Source organism: Gallinula chloropus (genome assembly GCF_964237585.1).
Source record: "Gallinula chloropus genome assembly, chromosome: 16".
Taxonomy (NCBI): domain Eukaryota; kingdom Metazoa; phylum Chordata; class Aves; order Gruiformes; family Rallidae; genus Gallinula; species Gallinula chloropus.
In genome coordinates this window covers 429,085-451,435 of record NC_140101.1, presented here as the reverse complement: position 1 = coordinate 451,435, position 22,351 = coordinate 429,085, and the positions used below count along the sequence as shown (strand labels likewise).

The 22,351-nt window shown below is 49.6% G+C and overlaps 1 protein-coding gene across 1 annotated transcript in view; it reads right to left on the bottom strand.

Moving 5' to 3' along the window:
- CTNNBL1 (catenin beta like 1) overlaps positions 1-21,803 on the bottom strand; it is a 58,655-nt gene extending 36,852 nt beyond the window's left edge. The window contains exons 1-7 of the mRNA XM_084271751.1: positions 21,724-21,803; positions 12,952-13,140; positions 10,550-10,656; positions 9,007-9,146; positions 4,893-4,990; positions 2,544-2,637; positions 1,638-1,729 (exon numbers count right to left, since the gene is read on the bottom strand). Of these exons, the coding sequence (XP_084127877.1) occupies positions 1,638-1,729; positions 2,544-2,637; positions 4,893-4,990; positions 9,007-9,146; positions 10,550-10,656; positions 12,952-13,140; positions 21,724-21,753 (750 nt within the window). The 5' untranslated portion in view covers positions 21,754-21,803. The remainder of the gene's footprint in view (positions 1-1,637; positions 1,730-2,543; positions 2,638-4,892; positions 4,991-9,006; positions 9,147-10,549; positions 10,657-12,951; positions 13,141-21,723) is intronic.
- Between the last annotated feature and the right edge of the window lie 548 nt (positions 21,804-22,351).

Here is a 22,351-nt window from a genome sequence, read left to right as displayed (position 1 = left end):
GAGAAATACACTGAGCACTGCCAGGGCGAAGGTGCCTGAGCCAGGGGTTCATTAGCACACGGTTCACCAGGACAGCATCTAGGTAAGAAAAAGCACTGCCTGACCACACATCCCCACACCCAGACAGAGTGAGCACGTGCCAGGGCAAAGGAAAGACACATCCAGGGGCCTTTAACATCCATTTTCTGTGGCACTAGTCGGGGGAATCCAAGTTGTGATTGTTCTGCTTTCCCAAGTCTCCAAGTCTTTCAGCTGCCAGAGTAATTACAAGGCAGCCAGCAGACCTACACTCAGCACACACCTGCCTGGAATAAAATTAACTTCACTTTTTGTTTTTAAGCAAAAGGAATATAATTATGTTACTACATGTAGTGAGAAATTGCAGGTCACTCCTGCTAACAAGCATACGAGGGGCACAGAGGGGTATCTGCACACTTACAAAGCTGAGGGAGTATTTCTGTGATTCAGAGGCTTTCTAACCATGAAGACATTTGAAGTGGAGCAGCACTAATGCCTTCCTAACAGACAGGGAAAAGCCAGAACCTGTTTGCTAAACCCCATCACCAGCTCTGTAAGAGAGCTGAACTATCTGCTCCTCTCCTACAGCATTTTCCAGGGGTCGCTGAGGCACACAAGAGAGTTAAACCATGTAACACACTGCCACAGGATGCTAAGACTCTCCAAATGCAGCTCTGAATTCAAAAGGCAATTGGATGAGTTCAAAGAAAAAGCCACCACCAGCAGCAGTTAAACAAAGACATCACTCCAAGTTCAGAACAGCTTTAGAGATGCAGGAAGGAAAGGCATAAACTGGTCTTTATAGTTTCCCCACTCACTAATCAGGTTTTAGCCATGGACCAGAAACCCAGCACACAGGAAATCACAGGAACAGAAGATACTGTCTAGTGTGAGATGTTTGCAATACAAAGACAAGACTGAAGTATGTCCACATGAACTAAAACCACAGGGGAAACAAACCCCAAATCCTGACTTCTTGCCCTTAACTTGGCTTTGCCACACACACACACACACAAAACTGCCTTATTTGAAGTGATATTTTGAGTTCATACTGCAGAAGGAAGGCAGGCACTGGCAGGCTTCTAGCACAAGCTGGGAACACCGTGGTGCTGCTGCTACTGGGACCAGCACATGGGTGGCTGCAGCCATGTGAAGGGAACAAAACTCTGCAGCAAACACCACAGGTCTTACAGCAGGATTGGGACATGTTAGCACAAAGGAATTCCCACAGAAACAAGTAAAACAAAGACATTCAGAACAGCTCAACAGTAAATCCTCTTCCAGGCAAACACTGCAAGAACGAGGGTACTGCCACTCCCAGGCCTGCATCACCCTGTGCAGAGCCTCTTACACCTACAGCAGATCGCTTCCATTTTGCTGGTTTATAAGAAGCTCAAGAGGACACATGTCCCAGTTTGAGGTGAGTTTTGAATTCACTGTACTCACAAGTGTAGAACATACCACAAAGATAACCTACACAAGCAGAAAGAGCCAGTAATAAATAGCCTTGGGCCTTGAATATTGTGCAAAGCATCATCCCAAGCACATCAGCTCCCAGAGCAGTGTCCTGTCCGTTTGTGCAGCGATACCTGCCGGTGGCAGGAGGGCAGTGAGCTCACCTTCAGCCTCTTGAGCAGCCACTGCATGAGGCCCTGCTGCGCAGCCTCCGTGCACATCTCCGGTCGGAACTCTGCCATGTTCTCAACGATCGCTGAGGAGAGAGGCACAGGAACAGGTCAGGTCTGTACCAGCACTGCTTTGGTAAGTCCTTCCTAGGACTATTCTTCTCAAAGTTACACCTTATTCACAGAACTGCCTGTTTCTGACTCAGCCTTAAGCTCAGGTCTGTGATGCTCTCTCTGTTTTTCCACACAGTCCACCCAGCTCCTGCTGGAAGCAGCCCAAGACACCTTCCCTATACTCCAGCAGCAATTCTGACTGCACAGCAACAGCAGCACTAACAATTCCCAAACTCATGTTTTCAATCTCTCACTCTTCCAGTCATCAGGAGATTGCCATCCCAAATGGCTGAGGGGAGAGGATGTGTTAAGTGCTATCAGCAGCACCACAGTGCAAAGCAGCTACTGTGCTGTGCAAAGACCAGGGAGCAGAGATGTAACGATGCACTTACATGATCTACAAACGTTTTACTACCTGGAAGTTAAATATATTGTTAAGACATAAACAGCTCTCATAACAGAGTAACTAGAGCTCACAGATAAGCACACAGTAAATACACAGGCAGTGTATTTACTCTCCTTCTGGTACAGAGCACAGCTCCATCTACGTACCAGCACCTCCCAATCTAACCCCTTTGGAAGAGACACCTTGCCAGCAGCAGCGTGACAAATGCTGGCTCAAGCAACCAGGCTTTACTGTGAGGTAAACAGAACGCTGCACTGGGTCTTCTACCTGAGTACTGGTGGTTGGAAAGGAGCTTGGGAGGAGAGGAAAGGGAAGGATAACCCACTGCCCCCCTGTACCAAATACAGCAAGAAGTGAGAGGGGGTGCAACAGCCACTTACCCAGGGTGTTGTGGACACCATCAGCTTCTTCCTTCACACTTTCATCCAGCCGCTCTAAATTCTGGACCAACAAGGCCACGACCTGGCCCTCCACCTGAATCATCAGGGTTATGGGGAGGATGAAAGAAAGACCACCAAAAAAAGGAAGATGAAGGAGAAAAAATGAAGAGGTTAATAAATAATAAAAATCACTAAGCCCTGCTGAAAAATCCTGCCAGGCACCATCAGGAGACATTAACAGTTTTGCTCTAAAATCTCAGATGAAGCAAAGGAATCACCAAGTAAATCTGCCACTGTGTTTGTTCTAATTAATTAAACAACTTTTGTGTTTCAGATTAAACAGAAAAACATCTGGAGGAAAACATGCACCTTGTCACAGTCTTATTTCCTGAACCAGCCTGATTGATTTATAATCCCTCAGAATTCTGAGGCGTGAGGCACTGCAAACCACCACGGACAGAGGAGCTGTCAGCTCTGCAAGCAGCTCCCCTGCTGCTCTGCCTACATTTCTGTTACATCTTCCACCTCAACAGGTACAAAAAGGGGCAGGAGCAATGGTCACACACGCAGATTCAAACCCAAAAGCTGAATTATCACCAGTTGAAGCTTTTCATTTAAATCCTGGGAGGATGAATGTACCAAGCTGGTTTCAGCAAGAAAAAAAAAATCAAGCAGGAGCAGGAACCCCCATCTGCAGGTAGAGCCTCCTAGCCAAAAAGCTAACACAAGAACTATGGTTTTAAGGCTACAGCTGGGCAGAGTCCAGCTTGACTGTGTCTAACTTTCCCCTGTTGACAGGAACTTGGAGAAATTAAACAAAAGAACATTTACAACACAAACACTTTTAACTAGCTCTGGGGCCAGTGAACAGTTGGAAAAAACACAAGTATCAGCTGCTGTGGAAGGTGGTGCAACAATCTTCACAGGTACCCTACATTGCACCTACCTACTTCCTTTAAAGATGAAAAAACAAAGTAATCTAACAAGCAGATATCTCAACATTCTCCCAAGATATGCCTGACATGTTTTTTCCCAGAGTACAATAAAACCTCTAAAACTTGCCTATTATCAGCAGGCTGGTGACAAGGAAAACAGTGAAAGAACTTCACTTGATTTACTACCTCTCTGCACATTTTATAGAACACATCCTCTCTCAGCCATCCCTCCCCAGCATTTCATTCATCCAGCAGTCGTTTCAAGAAGGCAGAGTAATTAAGAACAGCCCAGAGGCCAGCTAGAGGAACTCAGCTCTGGGCCACTGTCATTAACCTTTGGAAGGTAGCATTGTAGTGACTGGACAAGAAGGATTGTAGGAGAAAACAGAGCAGCCAAACAAAGCAAAAAGAAACCCCACAACTCCACATCTTCCAATTCCAACATAATAGTTACAAGGCACAGCCACAGTGAGCTGCCAACACAGCAGTTCACTAGCAGGAGCTGCCCAAAGGTAGGACAGAGCAAACCTCACGTTTTGCTGGGCATCGGCTCTCTGGAGGGCTTCTGCTTGGTTTGGCATCCTCTCCCCACAGCCAAGGAGCAGGGGGCATCCAGCACAAACACCAGAAAAGACCCAGCACCACAGAGGCCAAGAGGGACTCAAGAGAGTTAACCAGGCAAGGAGCACTGAAGATGAGCAGTGCATCTTCTATGACATGTAGATCATTTTCTGGGCTTGTTCAAACTCTACACCAGAAAGGATTGTTACTGCTAACCCCTCCTCTACCCCAACCACTCTGTGGCATGGAAACAAGAAGTAAAAGTTAAGAAAAACACGTACCCTCCCTGTAACAACAGACATCCCAGTTCAAGCACAGATCTTTTGGTCTGAAATAAGAATTACTGGGTAGAAGGCTGCTGATCTCCCATGCAAGAAGTCAGACTGAAAGATCACAATGGCCTCATTGTCCTCAAGATAACAATCTGAGCCCTGCCACAGGCTTCAACTTTCCATGAGTGGACAGAGGTCACCCTTTTCCACAAGGAAGAAAAATGCAAATCCAGCTCCTATTTTCAATGGGAGACTGTCCAAATGTTACTTCATTCTCCCTCTCTTCATGAAAAAAATCTCCCAGCCTACACAAATTTTGCAATAGGAATGTGCTCCTTCCAAAACAAAAGTACCAGATGAGGCGCAAGAAGAACCTAATCCCAAAACACCAGCATTCCATTAAAAAACCCCACTGTGGGTATTTTTATCATGGTTCTCATACAGTATTTCAGCTACAAGGGAGCAGGCTCCATCCCTGGCTGACTTCATGGTGGTGTGGTCAATGCTGTGGCTGCAGGAAGCGTGGTGTATCCCCTGCTGTGCTGTACAAGGCAGACACTGTACAGGAGGTGACTACTTACCAGAGCGTCTATGAGGACTTCAGCTCCTTCTTCACTCTCATGGAGAGTATCTATATCGGTCAGTTCTTGAAGTAAGTCTACCACAGCTATGGAGACATGTGCTAGGTGCTAAGGAAGGGCAACAGAGCCAGGCATTCAGTACCAAACAGGCTGCTCAGGCCAGCGTGCTCACGACACCACCCAGAACAACTGTGAATATGCTGCAGTGAGGCACAGGAACACCAGACAGAGCACAGAGACTACTTCAGACAGTCCCCATAAGCACAAACCCAGGGAGCCCTAACAATTCCAAGTGATAGAAACAAACACGACTGCATCAGGCCATTCTGCTCTTCCTTGATGAGACTATTACTTTTGCCCACAACTGCCAGCGCTGGTGTAACAAGGCATCACCTTGCGTTGTCAGGACCGAATAAGTGAAATGAGTCAGGCTAACCTGAGCTGGGCACTGTGCTCCCAGTGGCAGCCCTGCTGGCCTGATGCGGCCTGCACCTAACAAGGCCGCGGCAGAAGCGGGAGCCATCGCCCGCCGCTGCCTGGCCCAATTAGGCCAGCACGCTCCCCTCACCGCTCCTCGCAGGAGCAGCACAGCTTCTGCCAGCCCAATTTCCCCTCATTAACTCCGGGCTGCATAACACACGGTTCCCCTGACTGCTACACAGCGCGCTCGTACCACGAGACACATTCCACCTCATTAGACCCACTTTCCTATTCTCTCAGACACGCTGATCAATCTTGCCCGAGTCCCACTGGGGTAGAACAGGATCTGCAGCTCTCTGCATGTCCTATATAACAACTTTGTGATGAATCTCTTTAAGATGCACAGGCTAACAAGCCAGCCTCCCACATCTCCTATTTGGCCATTTGCTCAGGCACACAAGCAGCAGGAGTAGTATTTCCTTCATACATCTTACCTCAGCACAGCTTCAGCCGTAACTTAAGCAGTCCCAGGAAAGACTGTGAGAGAGCTGCCTGTCCCCATCCTCAGTTAACCTATGTCTAGGTGCTGCAGAAGACATGTATCAGTAAGACTACTACATTCTTCACACTCTACAGCAGTCCTTAACCAAGCCAAAGCTATCGGTACGTCTTCTTGATGGGGAGATGTCACTTCCAGTTGCAACTGCCATCAGGAACCAAACAGATGGGCAGATACTCCTCCCTGGGCTCATCAGTGCTTACCCAAAAGCATGGCCAAAGGTGCCAGGCTACAATTTTTAAAAGCAAGTTGGAGCACAACTTAGTAAGCAAGCTAAGAGAAAATAACCTGCCTCACGCTTACCCTGCAAGGTATCAGCTACAAACTAACAAAAGCTGGAAGAACAGACCATAGGAACCTCCTGAAGTTTGACAGATGCCAAGTCTTGTCCTGGGAGGGAACAAGCACATGCACTGGGGCTGACTGGGGAGGAGAGCGGTGCAGAAGAGAATCTGGAAGGCCTGGTGGACAAGTTGGAGCGAGTCAGTAGCGTGCCAGTGCACTGACTGCACTGCACCAGCAGGAGCAAAACCAGCAGGCCAAGAGAAGGAATTCTTACCTGCTGCTCAGCACTCACCAAGCAACACAGTGTTTTGTCCAGCTGTGGGCTCTCCCAGTAAGAGAGACATACTGGACTCAGGAGAGCAGAGTGCCACTGAGATGGTCAGGGGCTAGCACATGATGTCTGGGGGAAGACTGAGGGAATGGGTGTTGCTCAACCCCTGGGAGAGAAGGCTAAGGGAGGAATTAACCAGACACTGCTGCTACCTGCTGGGTACTGCAACGACAACTGGAGAGCACAGCAAAGAACTCCAGCAGTTGGAGATTTATCTTGCAGGGCATCCCTGTCTGGGGAGCTTCTGTTGAGGCTTCCAGTGAGAGTATCACTTGTCCTATAAAATTTAGGAGCTAGAAAAGCAAAACCTCACTTGAAGCTTTCCTGTCCTGCGTTAATAAAATCTTGTTGGTGATCATCTTTCATTCACAGGTTTTGTGTAACACTGCATGAATCATTCAGCAGATTACTCACTCCCCCTGGACATTGCTTTTGTCTCCTTGCATTAGTCCCTCCAGACACTGTATTTAAATCACATCTGAAGAGCCATTAGTTTAGTTCTCTCCTTGAGGAACTCATTTCTAAAATCCTTTTCCATTTGTTTTAACAAAAAGGCATTAGAAAACTTGAGCTGTATCAATTCAGTTTTCTGTTTAGCTGCTTGCCTCTAACAGTGTTTGTTCTGTGCAGGAGCAGCAGCAGCACAGCGGAGGCACCGCTGCAGCCCCTGTCCTGCTCCCAACAGCTCTGAGAACACGCCAGCAGTTTTATAACAAGAAATAGACTTTTCCCAAAATTGCAATTCACAGGCCAAATTTCTATCCACAAACTGACAGGCAAGTTGCAAACCAATTTAAAAAGAGTTCACAGTGGAAATCCTGACAAGCCTCTGACAGCAGCAGTGACCCCAGGACACAGCTTTTCATGGCTGGAAGGACAAAGGCAGCTGTACTCCTGTGTGCCCCAGCTACGAATCAACACCACCAGCCCAGCCCACATCCCAGGGTTTAGATTTTCCCCACGAATGAGAAATCCAGTGTAAGCTCTTCATACCATGCACACAGAAAGCACAGAAAGCCCGTGGTAACTGGCAAGAAGTGTAATGACACTATGGTAGCCATGAAACTGGTTCTGCACAGTAGGTGTTTCCCACTGTTCCACAGTAAACTGTTATTTACTGGAGAGTGATTCCCATTACAGAGCACAGGTAAGGAAAGCTGTGGTGTTTGTTTCACAGGGACCAGCACTCACCACATCAAGGTTCAGCTACACACAACTCAAGACACCCAGACACGTAAGCAGTGCTTTCTAACAGAAACTGGCACGCAATAAAATAATGATGGTTTGTTTCTATCTTCTCATCTCTGCACCCACTTCAAAAGGCTGAATGATGAACTCCTAATGCATGGGGCTATAAGAAGTATAGAAGTCCTTGAAAAAGAAGACAAGGACCAAGAGCTGTGTGTTGGACCACAGCATTCAGCACTGACAGCCCTTTTAACACTGTATATTCCAAAACATCTCAGGAGAGCTGCTAGGTATTACAAACTACTTTACACATACAGCAAAGAAGGAGACAATAAATAACTTTCCTATGGTCATGAATCAATGAAAGGGATAAAAAAGAAAAGCCTGCTGTTGTCCCAGGTCTAAGCCCATTGCCCTTTTCGCTGGGCTTCACTGCTCCCTCCATTCTCTAATGTCTGTCAGGACACAGAGAAGCATCTCTCAAATCATGTCACAATTGCTCAGCTTGACCTACCATGGAATATCTCACAAGCCATGCAGGCTGGGCTCTACTTTTAAAGACTGCTCAACAGTAAGCCAGGCAGAGCTTTAGCTGTCAGCTGACAGCCAAGCATCAGGGCACAAGGATATTACAAAACTGACAGCGTTTTTCTTCAAAACTACTAAAATCTTCCAACACGTAGACAGAAAACTCTGAGATGTCCTCATACCTTCAGAGGAACAAGAGGCAGCTCTGCACAGGGATCAGGTTCAGTGACACAAGAACTAACTGAGCCTCTGGGTATTTATTTAACCAGAGGGGCCACCTGCAGCCTCGAGCTCCCAGCACCCCAAATTCAAGGCACGGCCACAGGAAGAATCCATCACGTTTACACACTGAGGTGTGCAGCACTGAGGTGAGCTAGTCCATGGCAGACAGCTGACAGCATGACAGCTCAGCTCTCACCAAAAAGGGGTAAAGTGGACTTATTTTTACTGGGCACTATTCCAGCCCAAGTCTGCCCACAGTTCAAGGCTGTATGCTGCTAAGCCCAGGCTCCAGCTCTGGCTGTTGTTCACCTGTTCACACTAACGCAGCCACTCAATGCCAGATGAAAGGTTCATAAAACAAGAAAGGAGAATAACAGCACTGAAAACATTCAGAATCGATACTGCTGGAACAAAGGAGGCAGAAGGCTTTCACTTGGAAAACAAAAAAAGACATAAATTCAGTGTGGTGGGAAAGAAGAGAAGAATGTATACAGGAGGCTGTGAGAGCAGGATGGAAGAGATTACAGACAGATCTGCAGCAAGCCTCTCACAGGAGAGCCGCTTTAACAGCTGAAGGATATCTGTGTTGTCGTGTCCCAGGAGCCCCAGGAGAGACTGCACAGCGTTCAGCTCCACCAGCAGGTGATACAGGTCTGGCATGGTGGCAATCACATGCATTTCCTGAATGATGTCATTCAAATCCAGCTCGGACTCCATGAACCTGAAGCAAGACAAAGAATGGTTAACAGAGAGGCAAAACCTGCACCAGCTGTGTTTAACACACAGCCCCTTTCAAAACAGAGTCCTCCACCTTCCCAGAGGTGCCAGGTAAGACTTGTCACCCTTGGCATCTCCAGTCCTCTGTGGTCACATCAACATCACCGAGTCCCGAACTCCTAGAGGCGTCCAGCACCTCCTCCTGCCCTACACCTGCCCCCTGAAGCTTAATCACACAGAAGGACAATACTTACTAATGTAAATTACACAGTAGGAAGGAGATTGGCTTTGATTCCCTAAATCAGTTCCAGAACTTCACACACACAAATAATCAAAGGGCTGTAGCTACAGATGAAAAGCCCTGTGTACAGATCCATTCCCCAGAGCGATGCGCCCACCCCAGCACCACGTATCAGTAGGTGGGCTGTGTCAGTCTGAAGTACAGCCCACAGAAAGGATGTGGGTACAGGGAAGAGCAGCAAAACAAACAACTAACAGCACTCAAGTGGAGGAAGAAATTAATGTAATGCAAATAAAACTCCACAAGAGGAGGTTCCTCACTAGAGCCACGGGTGTGGGAACACAGAGGGCTGGGCAGCCCTCACACCCCATCCAGCTGTTCTGCTCACGGCAGCATCTCAAAGCTCCATAACACTAAATGCTTCTCTTCCCACACAGAGCCACGGCTGTGGGTGCAAGCACAGTACCCCCCCCCCCCCCCCCACACACAGAGCCACGGCTGTGGGTGCAAGCACAGCACACACACACAGCCACAGCTTGCAATCTTAATTACTGAGGAAGCAACACTCACCCACCCAGGATCTCACTCTTTCAGCCCACCCCCCAAACACCTCCTGCCCACCTAGCAGTGAGGAAGAGACCACTACTCAGAAACAGAGCAGAGAAGGAGCCCCCAGAAAAAGAGAACCACAGGGTGGCTGAGGGCCCTGAGCACCAACTGCCAAGAGGATGGAGTTTGGGGCTGCTCATTAGTGCTCACTTTTGAGATCCAAGGCACTTCATTCAATACTTTAACCAAAGCCAGCAAAACCTTGTTAAATTTGTGCATTCCCAAAACAAAATCAACAAACTTGAGTTTAGTACTGAAGTTTCACAATCTTATATTAACAACAGCAAGAATTTAATGAAGTAGAATTTCTCCCTTCATTGTTAATTATTCTCTTCATGCTGCCAGCCACATTCCAGCCACCACCAGCAGCCTCCATAATGCCATTTTTAATTAACAAAGTTAGTTTCAAATACAATTTAGAAGCACTACTTGGCAGCAACTGCTGTTGCACAAGCTTACCTAACTGAAGACATCCACACATTCAAGAAATTGATTTAGGACTGAAAGCTGAAACCAAAGGAAGGGAGGGTAACAGATTGGGCTGAGCATGATCTTACTTCTCCGGATTGTCAGGAAACTTGATCCGCAGCTCCTGGTTTTTGTAAGATCTCTTCTCAAAGGTGAGAATCATTTTCTTCACTGAACTTTCATCCAAAGGTTCCTCCTAATCAATTCGGAAAGGGCAGAAATCAGAGTTCAGCATTTGGATGGTTGGAACAATTACCTGGCAAAACATGACAGAGGGAGCGCAGCAACCCCTGGAAGTCACACTGCAGAGAGGTGCCAAGACTCAGACACCCCCACTAATCACCAGCTGATTTACTCCAACTCTGACCTGAGCAAAACCTCCCAAGTCAGGACTTTCTGAACCAGCAGTTTACCAATGGGAGGGTCTTTGGAGAAGAACAGGAAGAGCTTCCCCACGCTCCCTGAACCCAAGTATCAATGAAAAAACCCCACCAAAACCCAAACAGTTTTGCAACGGTTCCTCCTCCTTGTGCTGCTCTTTTCAGCGTGTATCAAGCCTTACTCTGACAGTACAGTAAATCTGCATCAGCACCTTACACCCACAGTTTCTTTTCAGAAGCCTGTTGTGCTTTTTCTCTTTGAAAGTCTAAATTTAACTGCCCTGAGTGGATGTTCTTTGTATTCCCCTCACTTGGATAAGCTTTCATTTCAATTTTAAAGCCTTTTTCTAAAGGAAAAAAAAAATCACTATTTTACTCTAGCACTTTCTCTTTATTTTTAAGTTTTTCAAGGTGTTTCTCAGTTGGCATTCTAAGTTTACTGTACATCAGTAAGAGAACTTTAGCTACTTCCCTGACACCTGCAAACATGATTCTGTTCTTCACCTTGTTTCACGATTTTAATGGGTTTCTTTTAACAGAACATTGCTGACAGGGGTTTTTCTAGTGTGACCTCTTGCCTCCCCTCTATGTGACTATGTTACAATCCCTACCAAAGAGAAGTTCTCAAAACAAAAACTAAACCAGACCCCTTCACATCTTAGGCCAAGCTTTGTGTCCCATCTCATGCTCAGGATTAAATCAGGAGTCACTTCTGGCACTGGAGACTCCTCAGTTAGTGACTCTGAGCAGCAATCTTCTACGAGATAGAAATTTCAATTTCTTCAGCAAACTCTGTTCCAATAATAGCCCCAGCCTCCTGTTATTGGATTTCCTGCATTCTCAAGCCTGACCTGTCTGAGCAGCATCCCTCTCCTGTCACCAGCCCATTACAGCAATCAATGCTGCAGAGCCCAGACCACGTCCTCCCGCAGTGGGGTTTCCGCGCAGACCCCGTCACGCGTCCCTCCACTTCACGGGGTCCCCTGCTCTCCCCGACACAGCACCGCAACGTCTCCACTGGGATCTGCTCTGTGCCTGGTACTCAACTCACATTCAGTATTCCTGCCCTACAGATTAGCTTCCTTCCATCACATTTACTGGTACAAAGCACATTTTGATGGCACTTCAAGAGATTTTGGTTCTGAAGAAACCTCAGACTTCCAGCCCTTAAAACGCCTGGATGGGAGAACCCCACTTGGCAAAGACCTAAGGGACTTGTGCCCTGCAGGAATCCACAAGGCTCCAGCCAGTCAAGAGGACTTCTGGCTACATCTGTTCATCCTGGAGCAGAAATGCTACAGCAATCCGGTGTTATCTTTCTCCACTATCAGCAACAGCTGCAATGGCAATAGCTCAACATCAACAAGAGAGGGAGATTTCCAGAGAAGAATGCCAGCAACGCTCTCTACAAAGGACAATGATATTTTTACAAACCTACATGACTCTGCAGTGGTGAGTATCACTTGTTTTTTTATCAAACAGGACACAGGCAGCAGGAAGCAAATACCTTCTAGATTTATACCAATCCATGTGTCACATTTATAAAGTGATCTTTTCCCTGGCCCTTGGCAGAAAGGCCAATGCTGCATCGGATTTCTGTCTCCAAGCCTTGAAATCATTTACCCTTGACAGCTGCTACCCCCCTCCTCTGACCCAAGACCTTTCTTGTACAGCAGAATGTTTATTTGCTGCTGCTGCTGCAGAGCTACAGAGGGGGAGAGGGGGAGAGGCTGCAGGGCTGGGGGAACCAGTGAGAACAATGAAGTTAGGGAACAGGTTAGAATACAGAAGCTATTTCCTAAAAATATATTTGAGAAGGTGATTTGAGTATTCTCAGCCTAAACTAGAGATCAGGTTTGAAAACTTCCCTTTCCCTCCCCCTTTTGCTCCCCTTTAAACCTTCAGAGGACATCTTTAAGAAGCCAGTTTGAAGTTAATGAATATCCTGCAGGGCAGGGAAGTCAACCCATAACCTGGAGCTGCATGAGGCACGGGACATCACTGGTCTGCCTCATCTGCTACATGGGAAGAGATGGAAATCACAGAGAAGTGATTCGGTGTTTGCTTATTTCCCACTGCCTCCCCTCTCCCGCAGCACACTGGTGATTTACTTCTTCCTCCTCTTCTTCTCCATCCCTCTCAATTATCTGCAGCAGCTTCTTCTTCTCATCATCGGTCTCCTCCAGCGCCGCAGCCTCCTCTTCCCGGTGGCGGCTGTGCTCACGGGCACTAGCTTGTTTCCGACGTGCTTTGATTTCTTCCTCCTCTTCATCACGGGGTCTCTTTGTCCCTCTGTTAGGCTGAAACCAGAAAGAGCAGGTGAATGAACACAAGTCTCTAGTGACCCTTACAAACCAGAGCACCAATGCTACCAGACGTACTGAGGAGACTCTTAGTTGTTCAGAACATTTGCTCACACGAGGCTTAACAACTCTGCAAACTGGAAAGGAAATTAATTTGGTGAAGTGGAACATCACATGAGTAGATGAATGGCTCTGCCAAGAGTTATGTCAACATCCTACCTTGTTTGATCTATGAACACAATTCACAGCACAATACCGTCAGAGGCAGTAAGGACTGTATTTCAAAGACAAGAACTGGCCAAACTGAACTGTTCAGCGTCTGTACAGCTGCCCATCTTAAGGACAATCTTAGAATCAGCCAAGTCAACTGAGACCACCTCATTTTTACAGACAGAAGACCAATATGCTCAAGCAGACAGCAGTGAAAGGTATTTTTTTACCCACCAAGTATATCAGATTATACTGAATTCTCATGTGCATCCTCATTCACCTTGACTCCCCTGCACTTGAAAGCAGAATCAGACCCTCACTGAGAGCACACAGGAGGAGTGTTGCTTGCTGCTGGGGCTTGGCACCAGATTAAGTGGTGCCTGTACCTGCATGGATTGCTTGGAACAACCTATTATTTTATTCCACAAATTCTATTTAATCATCAAAATTAATGGTAATTTGCCAGGGACAAGAAAAAGTCTATTAACCCTAATCCCATGGTTTAATTTAGGGGAGAAACAAAAAAAGGATGAAAGCACCTGCAACAGAAAGAAAAACTTTCTCCCTTCAAAAACTACAGGGATATTAAATCTGGTCTCACATTTTCTGAAGGACAACCAAGCTGGAACAGGAGTACTCCATGCTCTGTAGCTAGAGGAAAACAAAGCTTAATTCTTTGCTGTTTAAGAGGAGCCTGTGTGTTTCAAGCAGTTAAATCATTAAAAATAGTTGTACTTCTATCCTCGCTCAAGTTCCCTGCTAGATGATTCCATAACCTCAACAGGTCTAACATTTGTCCAGCCTGCTTCATAAAGCTTTACCTGGCAGGAAGACCCCACTCTTCTACTTTATGGACCCTTTGTCTACAGTCCTAAAAGTCACATAATTCTTCTGCAAATGGAACATGCCGGCTTTCTGACTGAGACTTGGGTTCTTCTTGGGTTTGATTCCCAGAAGGATGAAGAGGGAACAGAGAACATCCTCCTGCCAGCTACAGCGTGAGTGAGGGTGTCAAGGTGGGAACTTCCAGGTCCCCAGCAGGTTGGGAACTTTTGGACCCCAGAGGGCAATAAATCCTTCAGGCTCATGAGGCAATCCCACCGTGATCCCAGTGTGTGTGCTGCAGACCTCCGCCCAACCCAGAGAGCATGTATGTCTTTACTTATTCCAATCCAAACCACAGGCTAGCAAATGGGAAAAAAACCCCAAAAGAACCAACCAAAACAAACCACACCCCCACCCTCTGAAAAGCACTTGATGTGTTAGCTACAGAGAGAAGCCAAGTGGGCAGCAGCCTGACCACCACCACGCTGATTTCAGGGTTACTGTGCTGTCGCCGCTGTGAGGAAGATGCAGGATGAAGTTTCCCAGACAACATATTAGCACAAATCAAAGCTCCAGAGGTTTGCTTCCAGCTAGCCCTATTCAAACTCAGTTATCTAGCTCTTCTCCCTACATCATCTCTGCTGTTTCCATTAAAGACAGTACATTCCTGACTTAAAACTCTTCTCTAGTGCTCCCGTGCACTTGTAAAGCAGTTACTCAGCCCATAATCCAATCGCCACCAAGTAGAAGCATATCTGGAGACTCTCTGAAATGAAACATTTATTTGCTTGGAGGGTTCTGAGGGTTGGTTCTTATTGTAGGTTGCTTGGCTTTGAGTTGTTGGGGTTTTTTTAAAGTACTTTGCTATTACTTGTCTTCTAGATGCATTCAAATATAATTTTAGATAGATTCATATGGGAACAGATGTGTCATTGTCAACAACCAGTTAATTCAAGCCCTTCCCAATCAGCAGCCCAACAAAGGGGGCAAAAAAAAAAAGAAGGTGCTTTTCTAAATCCTATCGTGTAAGGAAATAAAGTTCAGGGAATACATGTGCCCTTAATGGCACCCAGGTTTCTGCCCTTCCTCAATAACACCCAACTCATCCTCAGCCACCTCTGACAGACAAATGTTACAAACAGATAGAGAAATGAGTGACCTAAGTAGTCCTGAACTTTACAGCAGAGCCCTGCAAGATCTGCCTTGGATGCTCCTAATTCAGGGAGTCAGAACCTCGTTCCTCACCCTCCTTTATAGACATTAAAAAAGGAACAGAACCGTCAATGAGGCTGCAGCTGTAGTGAGGGACCAGGGGAGCTGAAGGTTTGTCAGAGGCAAAGTAATGTACCATGGGAAGGGACTACATCACCAGAACAAAACCTAAATTAAAACTCCATCATGAAGCCAACCCCATTTCCTCTGAGTACACAATCCTCAGCATCAGAATTTACACCCTGCTTCAATCTCAATTACTTGATGCCTCTTTGTGTTTCTGCATTGTTGGGGGAGAGGCATCTTCCCCAACACAGGGCAGAAATCATGATAAATTATGGGAGTGCCCAGCGTGCAATTATTAATGCTGCCAACACATTGGCAATAGACAGTAATTGAATTCCCAGGCAAAGGCTATTAAGCAGGCATTAAGGTTCTTCCTCTCCTTATTGACATTATGCAAAACCTCCCCAGGAACATCCCCTTCACCAACCAGCGCTGCTGAACCAAGGAATCGAGGCACGAGCGAAGCTCCTGGGCTTCTGCCCACCGCAGAGGGATGCGGAGTCACGAGCAGCTGGTTTGAGACACACACTGGGTTCTGCTCCTTGATTCTCACCTTCGCTCTGCACTGGTATTCTCTAAAGGACTCTCACCGTGTGGCACCTACGTGGTGGCCCTGAGACTGGCGTGTTCTGCTAAGCACACACACCCACTGTGGCTACAACTCCAGAGCTTCACACACATCCACACAAGTGCTGCTCTCGGCAGGCTCGGGGAAGCTCACCCCTTGGTAAGGAAGGCGTGGGGGCTGTCACTCTGTTGTGCTAAGGTGCATTTGGCAGGAAGATGGAATTCATTAGGAAAAGCACAAGAAAAGCATTTTTAAATTGTTTTGTTAGTTAAGCTTAATTTTGTTCCCGTTGAATGCAGAGCATTCACAGTAATTTATTCAGAAGACATTTTCATTTCAATCTAACACTGATATCACCAGAGGAAAACACAATGGATACAAAAGGGTTGGAAGAAAGCTGAATATAGAATAAAGTAAACAAAAGCTGGCGATGGGTAAATGGAGAATTCTTTCTGTTTCTCATCTAGCCTGGAGCTGTGCTTGCTGTGGACATTAACTGAGCAGACCTCCTCCAGAAACACCCCCTGGACACGGCTCCTGGATCCCACAGACAGGGAATGCAGGGACTGCCCTTGGTCTGGGAAGCAGAAACAACAGCACCTGCCTGGTGCGTGGTACAGGCAAGAGAAATAATGCCCTAAATCAAAGGGCAACGACCTGCCCGAGGCCCCTGCCTGGTCTCCCTCAAAGCAGTAATTGCACATTAATATCAGGGTTAAGCATCCCGTAGTATCTGAAAGCACACTGGTCAGGGCCCTGACTGCTTCCAGCCTTCTCCAAGCATCGGGAAGGTTTAAGGAAGTCTCAGTAATGGAGTTTCACATTACTGAGACATCTGCTTTGTCAGTAACCTTGTTAGTGTGAAGCTCAGAAATGATTTGTTAATGAAATCTGAACTAAGCCTTGGGAAGTGATGCAGCTTCTTCTGTGACCGCATCCCAGCCAGCCGCAGCCTGGTCCCAGGAGCTGCCAGTCTCGCACTCCTGAAAGCGAGCCCTGAGCCTCCAGAGGCATCCTCACTGACTTCTTCATTTGGTTTCTGACATTGGTGATGAACCCAGCTACTATCAATACTATCAATCTTCTCATGGGTTTTCCTTCCCAAAGCACAACCCTTGTAGCCAGTGGAGGATCTGAGCATTAAAAGCTGCCAGAATGTCCTGGTACCAGTTCTTGCAATCCCAGCAGGTGCCCAGAGCTCCAAAATCACCCCAACCAGGACAAATGCAATGAAGTGAAAGCTGTGCACTGCACCTACATGGATACAGACCATTATTCTCAGAGAAAATTAACCCCTTTCTTCCTCAGCATTCCACATGCAGCCTGGCACCGTGACAAGCACATAGGGGAGAAGACATGAAAGCAAAATCTGAAGTTTCATCTCCCCATCTCAAATGAGAGCTACCATGAAATAGGAGACAAGATACACATTACGTATAAATAACAACCAAGAGATGCATGTTTGCCTGGAGGGCACAAAGGCTGTTTATCCCATACCCATTCCTGTATCCCTTACTTTACTTCACTCTGAACCAATGTGAAAACAGATGAGGAGAGAGATGACAGCCAACGAAGCTTTAGAAGGACCAAGTCTTTTGTGAAAGCATATCAAGAATGAGCACATCCTCTTCAGCAGAGACAGCAATCTGTCTGTGTCCGTGCAGGAGCAGCCTGAGCCCAGGGCTACAGCCTCAGCACCTGGGCTAACAGCAGGCCTACAGCTAAGAGCACTCCCACTGCCCCTGCAAGCCCCCCTCCCTGTCCTCTCCCATCCCTACAGAGGTGATTGCATCCATCAGCACCCCTCAGAAAAACACGCAGGAAACCTGGCTCCTGCAGCTGTCCCCAGAAAACAGCTATTAAACCTGGCAATTCTGAACTGCAGCCACCCACCTGAGGCCCCCCCGGGCTCAGCAGGAGCCAGTCGTGTGCCCGCCCCGGCTGCAGCGGCTGTGCCGGGGCTGGAAGGGGCTGCAGCACACGCAGCCCGAGCACCGGAGTCGCTCATGAGGCTCCGAACTGCCTGGGGAGTGTGGCCATCGGACCCCTGCAGCGGGTCCCACAGGGAGGGATCTGCCTTGACACCCCCGTCTGAAGATGACACACCAGAAAGGCAATTAAAGATTGATCTGCAATCCCCTTGACGTGCTCCCCAGCACAGGGCCACAGCGGGCCGGTGACAGCTCCTCGTGCTGCTAACCCCCAGGCAGGACAAGAGCTACCAGGGTAAGACGGCTCCAAGCAGTCAACAGCCTGCTGGGCTGAGCCTCCTCTGCCATCAGATGCACCCACTAATTGCACGTGCACAGGAAGCGACCTGCAGCAGCAGCAATGGTTATGTGTCCCCAGTGCTGCATGGGGATCCACCCAACACACCCTCGACCCCTCTGAACGCCGAGGCAGCCCAGCCCGGGGAAGCCAGAGCTCATCCAGAGCTCATCCCGTTACTTACTGCTGCCTTTGTCACTGGATTCTACTCACAGGCCATTAGAAAATTAGCAGTTTGTAATGATCACTCACAGTGGTGAAATCTGCATTTAATGAGAATTAAAATAATCTCCCTTATTCCCTCCCAAGACAATTAAAAAAAGATCTCTGAAAGGAACCAGAGTTGGCTTTGTCCCCTTAATTACCCTCTGTAATCAGAGACCAGGCACAGGATCTGGGCACGGGCTTGCTGGGCAGAACAGCAGCAATATTTAATCATCAGTTTAGACCATCTGCAACTGTTTTGCAGCAACACATAAAGTTTATGGATTCCTGAGCTTTGCATAAACTGCCAGGTGCTGTTTAATTGTGGGTTTTGTTGCAGGAGGTTCCTCTTCCCACCCTGACAGACTCTGGGTGCTGGATCGGTGGCACAGTGCCTGAAATCTTCCACGCCAAGTTTGGCACTGAGGGGGAACATCATCTTGATTAAGCAAGGGCACCGATTAGGCATTCAGAGGAGACAAATTCAAAACAATATGAGAGAAAAGCAATTATTTTGGGTTGTGCTGAGGGTGGCTGGCAAGACCGACTCATTTCCAGCAAGAGATTAAAATCAGCGGCGGAGCTGCGCGCCGCCCATCATCCAGCCCTCCCTCTGACAGCTGGTGCCACCCCTGCAGCAAGGATGGATGAGGAGACCCCGAGCCAGCCCCACTCCTCAGCCCAGTGCAGAAAAGCACCCAGAGCTGTGCTCCAGTGAACCCCAGGGCACCAGGCAGCAACCTGGACAGCTCAGGGGTTGCTGTAGGAGCCACTGAGCTGCCCCCTCCCAGAAGCAGCAGCCCACCCGAGGGGTACAGAGGCACAGCAGGCAGGCTGCAGCAATGCTCCCCTCACTTATCTGCCACTCCTGAGTGGCCAGCATCCTCTCTGTGGCACAGCCACCACGGGAGCCAGATTACTCAGAATTTTGCATGTTCAGTGGACAAGAATGTTCATCTCTCAGAATGGTAGAGGAGGGACCTCCTGGCCTGCCTCCAGAGCTGCAGGAGGTGCCCGACCTGCGCAGGCAACAAAGCCTGTTCCCAACTTTTGTTTCTCTCTTCCAGGCAGAAGGGAATCCCATTTCCTCAGAATCAGTCTGCCTCCTGCTGCTCCACTCCTCCCACCTGTGCTCACTGTCTTACCTAACCCTGGAGATCTGAATTCCCTGGCACTGAAATCCAACACTTACTCTGAAGCATCATCTCATCTCCTGGCACAAGGACCATCACTGGATGATCTTTCAAGGTCCCTTCCAGCTCCTGACCTTCTGTGATTCAGTCCCAGTGACCCTGCTCTGCCAGGGGGGTTAATCAGCCTTCAAGGTTCCTTCCAGCTCCTAATGTTCTGTGATTCTGCATTTAGGTGAGACCAGAAGAGCACAGAGCCAGGACAAACCCTTCAGGAACAATTCCAGCAGCCAGCTGAAAGCTGCAGAAGGGTTTATCCCACAGCTAAGAATACTTTCAGCAGCAAGGAAAGACATTCAAACTGTATTACCCAGCAGCTGAGCAGCATTCCTTCACCTCCAGCCTCATCACTGCACAGAAAGCTCTTCCAGCAGGGAGCTGGCAGACTGGATGTGCCCTTTGCCAAAGGGAATCCTGAGAGCTTCACATTTTCAGAGGAAGAGAAAGACCAACACACACCCCAAACCTGAGCCTGGATCAAAATTTACAGCAAAGAGAAGTTCAGCACAGGTTTACCTTTCTCTGCATCACAGAACAAGGGAAGGGCAGCAACTACCACTGAGGTGGAGAAGAGCACGAGAAACTCTCATTGTAACTTGACACTGAAAAATCACAGAGGGGGGAAAAAGTATAGGTGGAGAAATACAAAAGTAGAGCAGATCTCAGGACAGCAGAACTCTGCTGTCAGCACCACACACAGAGAAGGAGCAGGGAGGGTGTTTCTTCATCCCCAGAAGAAATGGAAACAGCCTGGAGCTGAATCAAGGAGGAATCTAGTGGAGTTCTCAAAGACAGACTGTTCTCACAGCCATACTCCAGAGCATCTTGATACCACTGGGAAAGGACGTTGGGAGATTCCTCAAACCCAGAGGTAACTTCCCCTCTTTCCCCACACACCTTTCAGTAACTCCTCCTGAAGCCCAGCCACACACTGAAGAGTGGAGGGCTCTTCTCACCTCTGCACACACGTGTGCCCCCACAGAGCAGCACACACCACCATGGCACACGGGAAGGGGCCCACAGAGAATCCTGGGTGCTGAATTAAAGTGTAGTAATTAAGAAGTCACATTGCTCCTCTACTCAGTTATTGACAAGGCTGATAATGTCTTAAGTGTTTATCTTCCCACTGGTTCAGCAGTGAATCCCCACTGCTGCAGTGTCCAGAACTACAGTAACAAGGGAACACAACCAGAGGCACAAGTGCCAGCAAAGCATCACCCCACAGCAGCACCCTCATTCCCCCACCCGCAGGGGAACACCCTAAGCCTGCTCTCCTGACACTAAACACGTGATTCACCACTTCTGCTCAGACCCTGACCTCCAAATAGAGCCCAAATAGAGAGAAAGGCTCAGGAGAACAAAGGGAACTTCCAGAGGGAGGAAAAGCGTTTCCCAGGAGTTCGGTAAAGGCCAAATTAAACGGGTTGTGTCAGAACAGGTGGAGAACCGGGCTGGGCAATAAGCACAGGCTTTGCTTCGGGAACAGGCACACACCAGCAGAGACACCGAACCGCGCCTGCCGGCATCAGCAGGGGGCAGTTCCCGAGAGCCCCCGGTAACCGGGTCCCCCCGGGGCGCCGCTTCCCTGAACGGGGCAGAGAGGCCCCTGAGAAGCCAGCGACACCGGCACCGCACCCCGCGAGAGCGCCCTGCCCGCGGCTGGGCGAGCCCTGCCCTGCGGCCCGGCCCCGGCCCGCGGGCGGAGAGGAGCGGCACCGGGCCGGGCCGGGCCGGGCCGGGCGCTGCCGCCCCGGCGGGGCACGGGAGAGGCACCCCCGCGCTCCGGGCCGGGGCGCCGGGGACCGCGGCCTCTGCCCCTCGCTGCACGGCCAGGCCAAGGCCGCACTCGCCCCGTCCCAGGGCCGCCTGTCTGACCCGGCGGGGCGGGCCGGGGCCGCTCCCCGAGCGCTGCCGCCGGCGCGGGGAGGCCGCGCAGTGCCGCCACCGGCCCGGGCCCCGCCGCCCTCGGGGGCTCCGCCAACCGCCGGCCCCGCTCGGCGCGCCCCGCTCCCCGAGAGCCGCAGCGGGGGGACTCACCTGGTAGCTGAGCAGCTCCCCCACGTCCATGGCACCGACCGGGCCCCGCCACCGGGCGCCTGCCGCTGACCGCCGGGGCCGCACGACACCGTGCCGTAAAGCAGGAAGCGCGGGGGCGAGCCGGGAGGGAGCCACTCTGCCGGAAAGCGAGAAGGAAATAACGCCACGCTGCCGTAAAGCAGCGCCGGGATTTGTGCGGCCGGGCCGCACCCGGGGGCGTGGCCAGGCCGGGTCACGACGCAGCCCCGCGGCTCGGGGCGCCCCGGTGTGTCCCCGGAGCCCTCCCGGCCCTGCCCGGCCCGCAGCGAGGCGGGGCTGGGGCACAGCAGGCCCGGGCCGAGGCCCCGCCGGGTGTCAGGGGCGGCTCCGGCCCGCGGCGCCCCGCGCTGCCGCCCCACGGGCCGGCCGTGCCCGGGCAGGAGCGGCCCGAGCGCCCGGGGTCCCGCCTGCCTGTGCCGCCCGGGGGCCGGGGGTCCGCAGAGCGGCGTAGGGGGTACAGCACCCCGGGGATCCCCCCCCCGGTGACCCCTCCCGCAGTGATCCGCCCGCTGATCCCCCCCTGTGATCCCCCCCCGGTGATCCCCCCCCGGTGATCCCCCCCGGTGATCCCCCCCGGTGATCCCCCCCC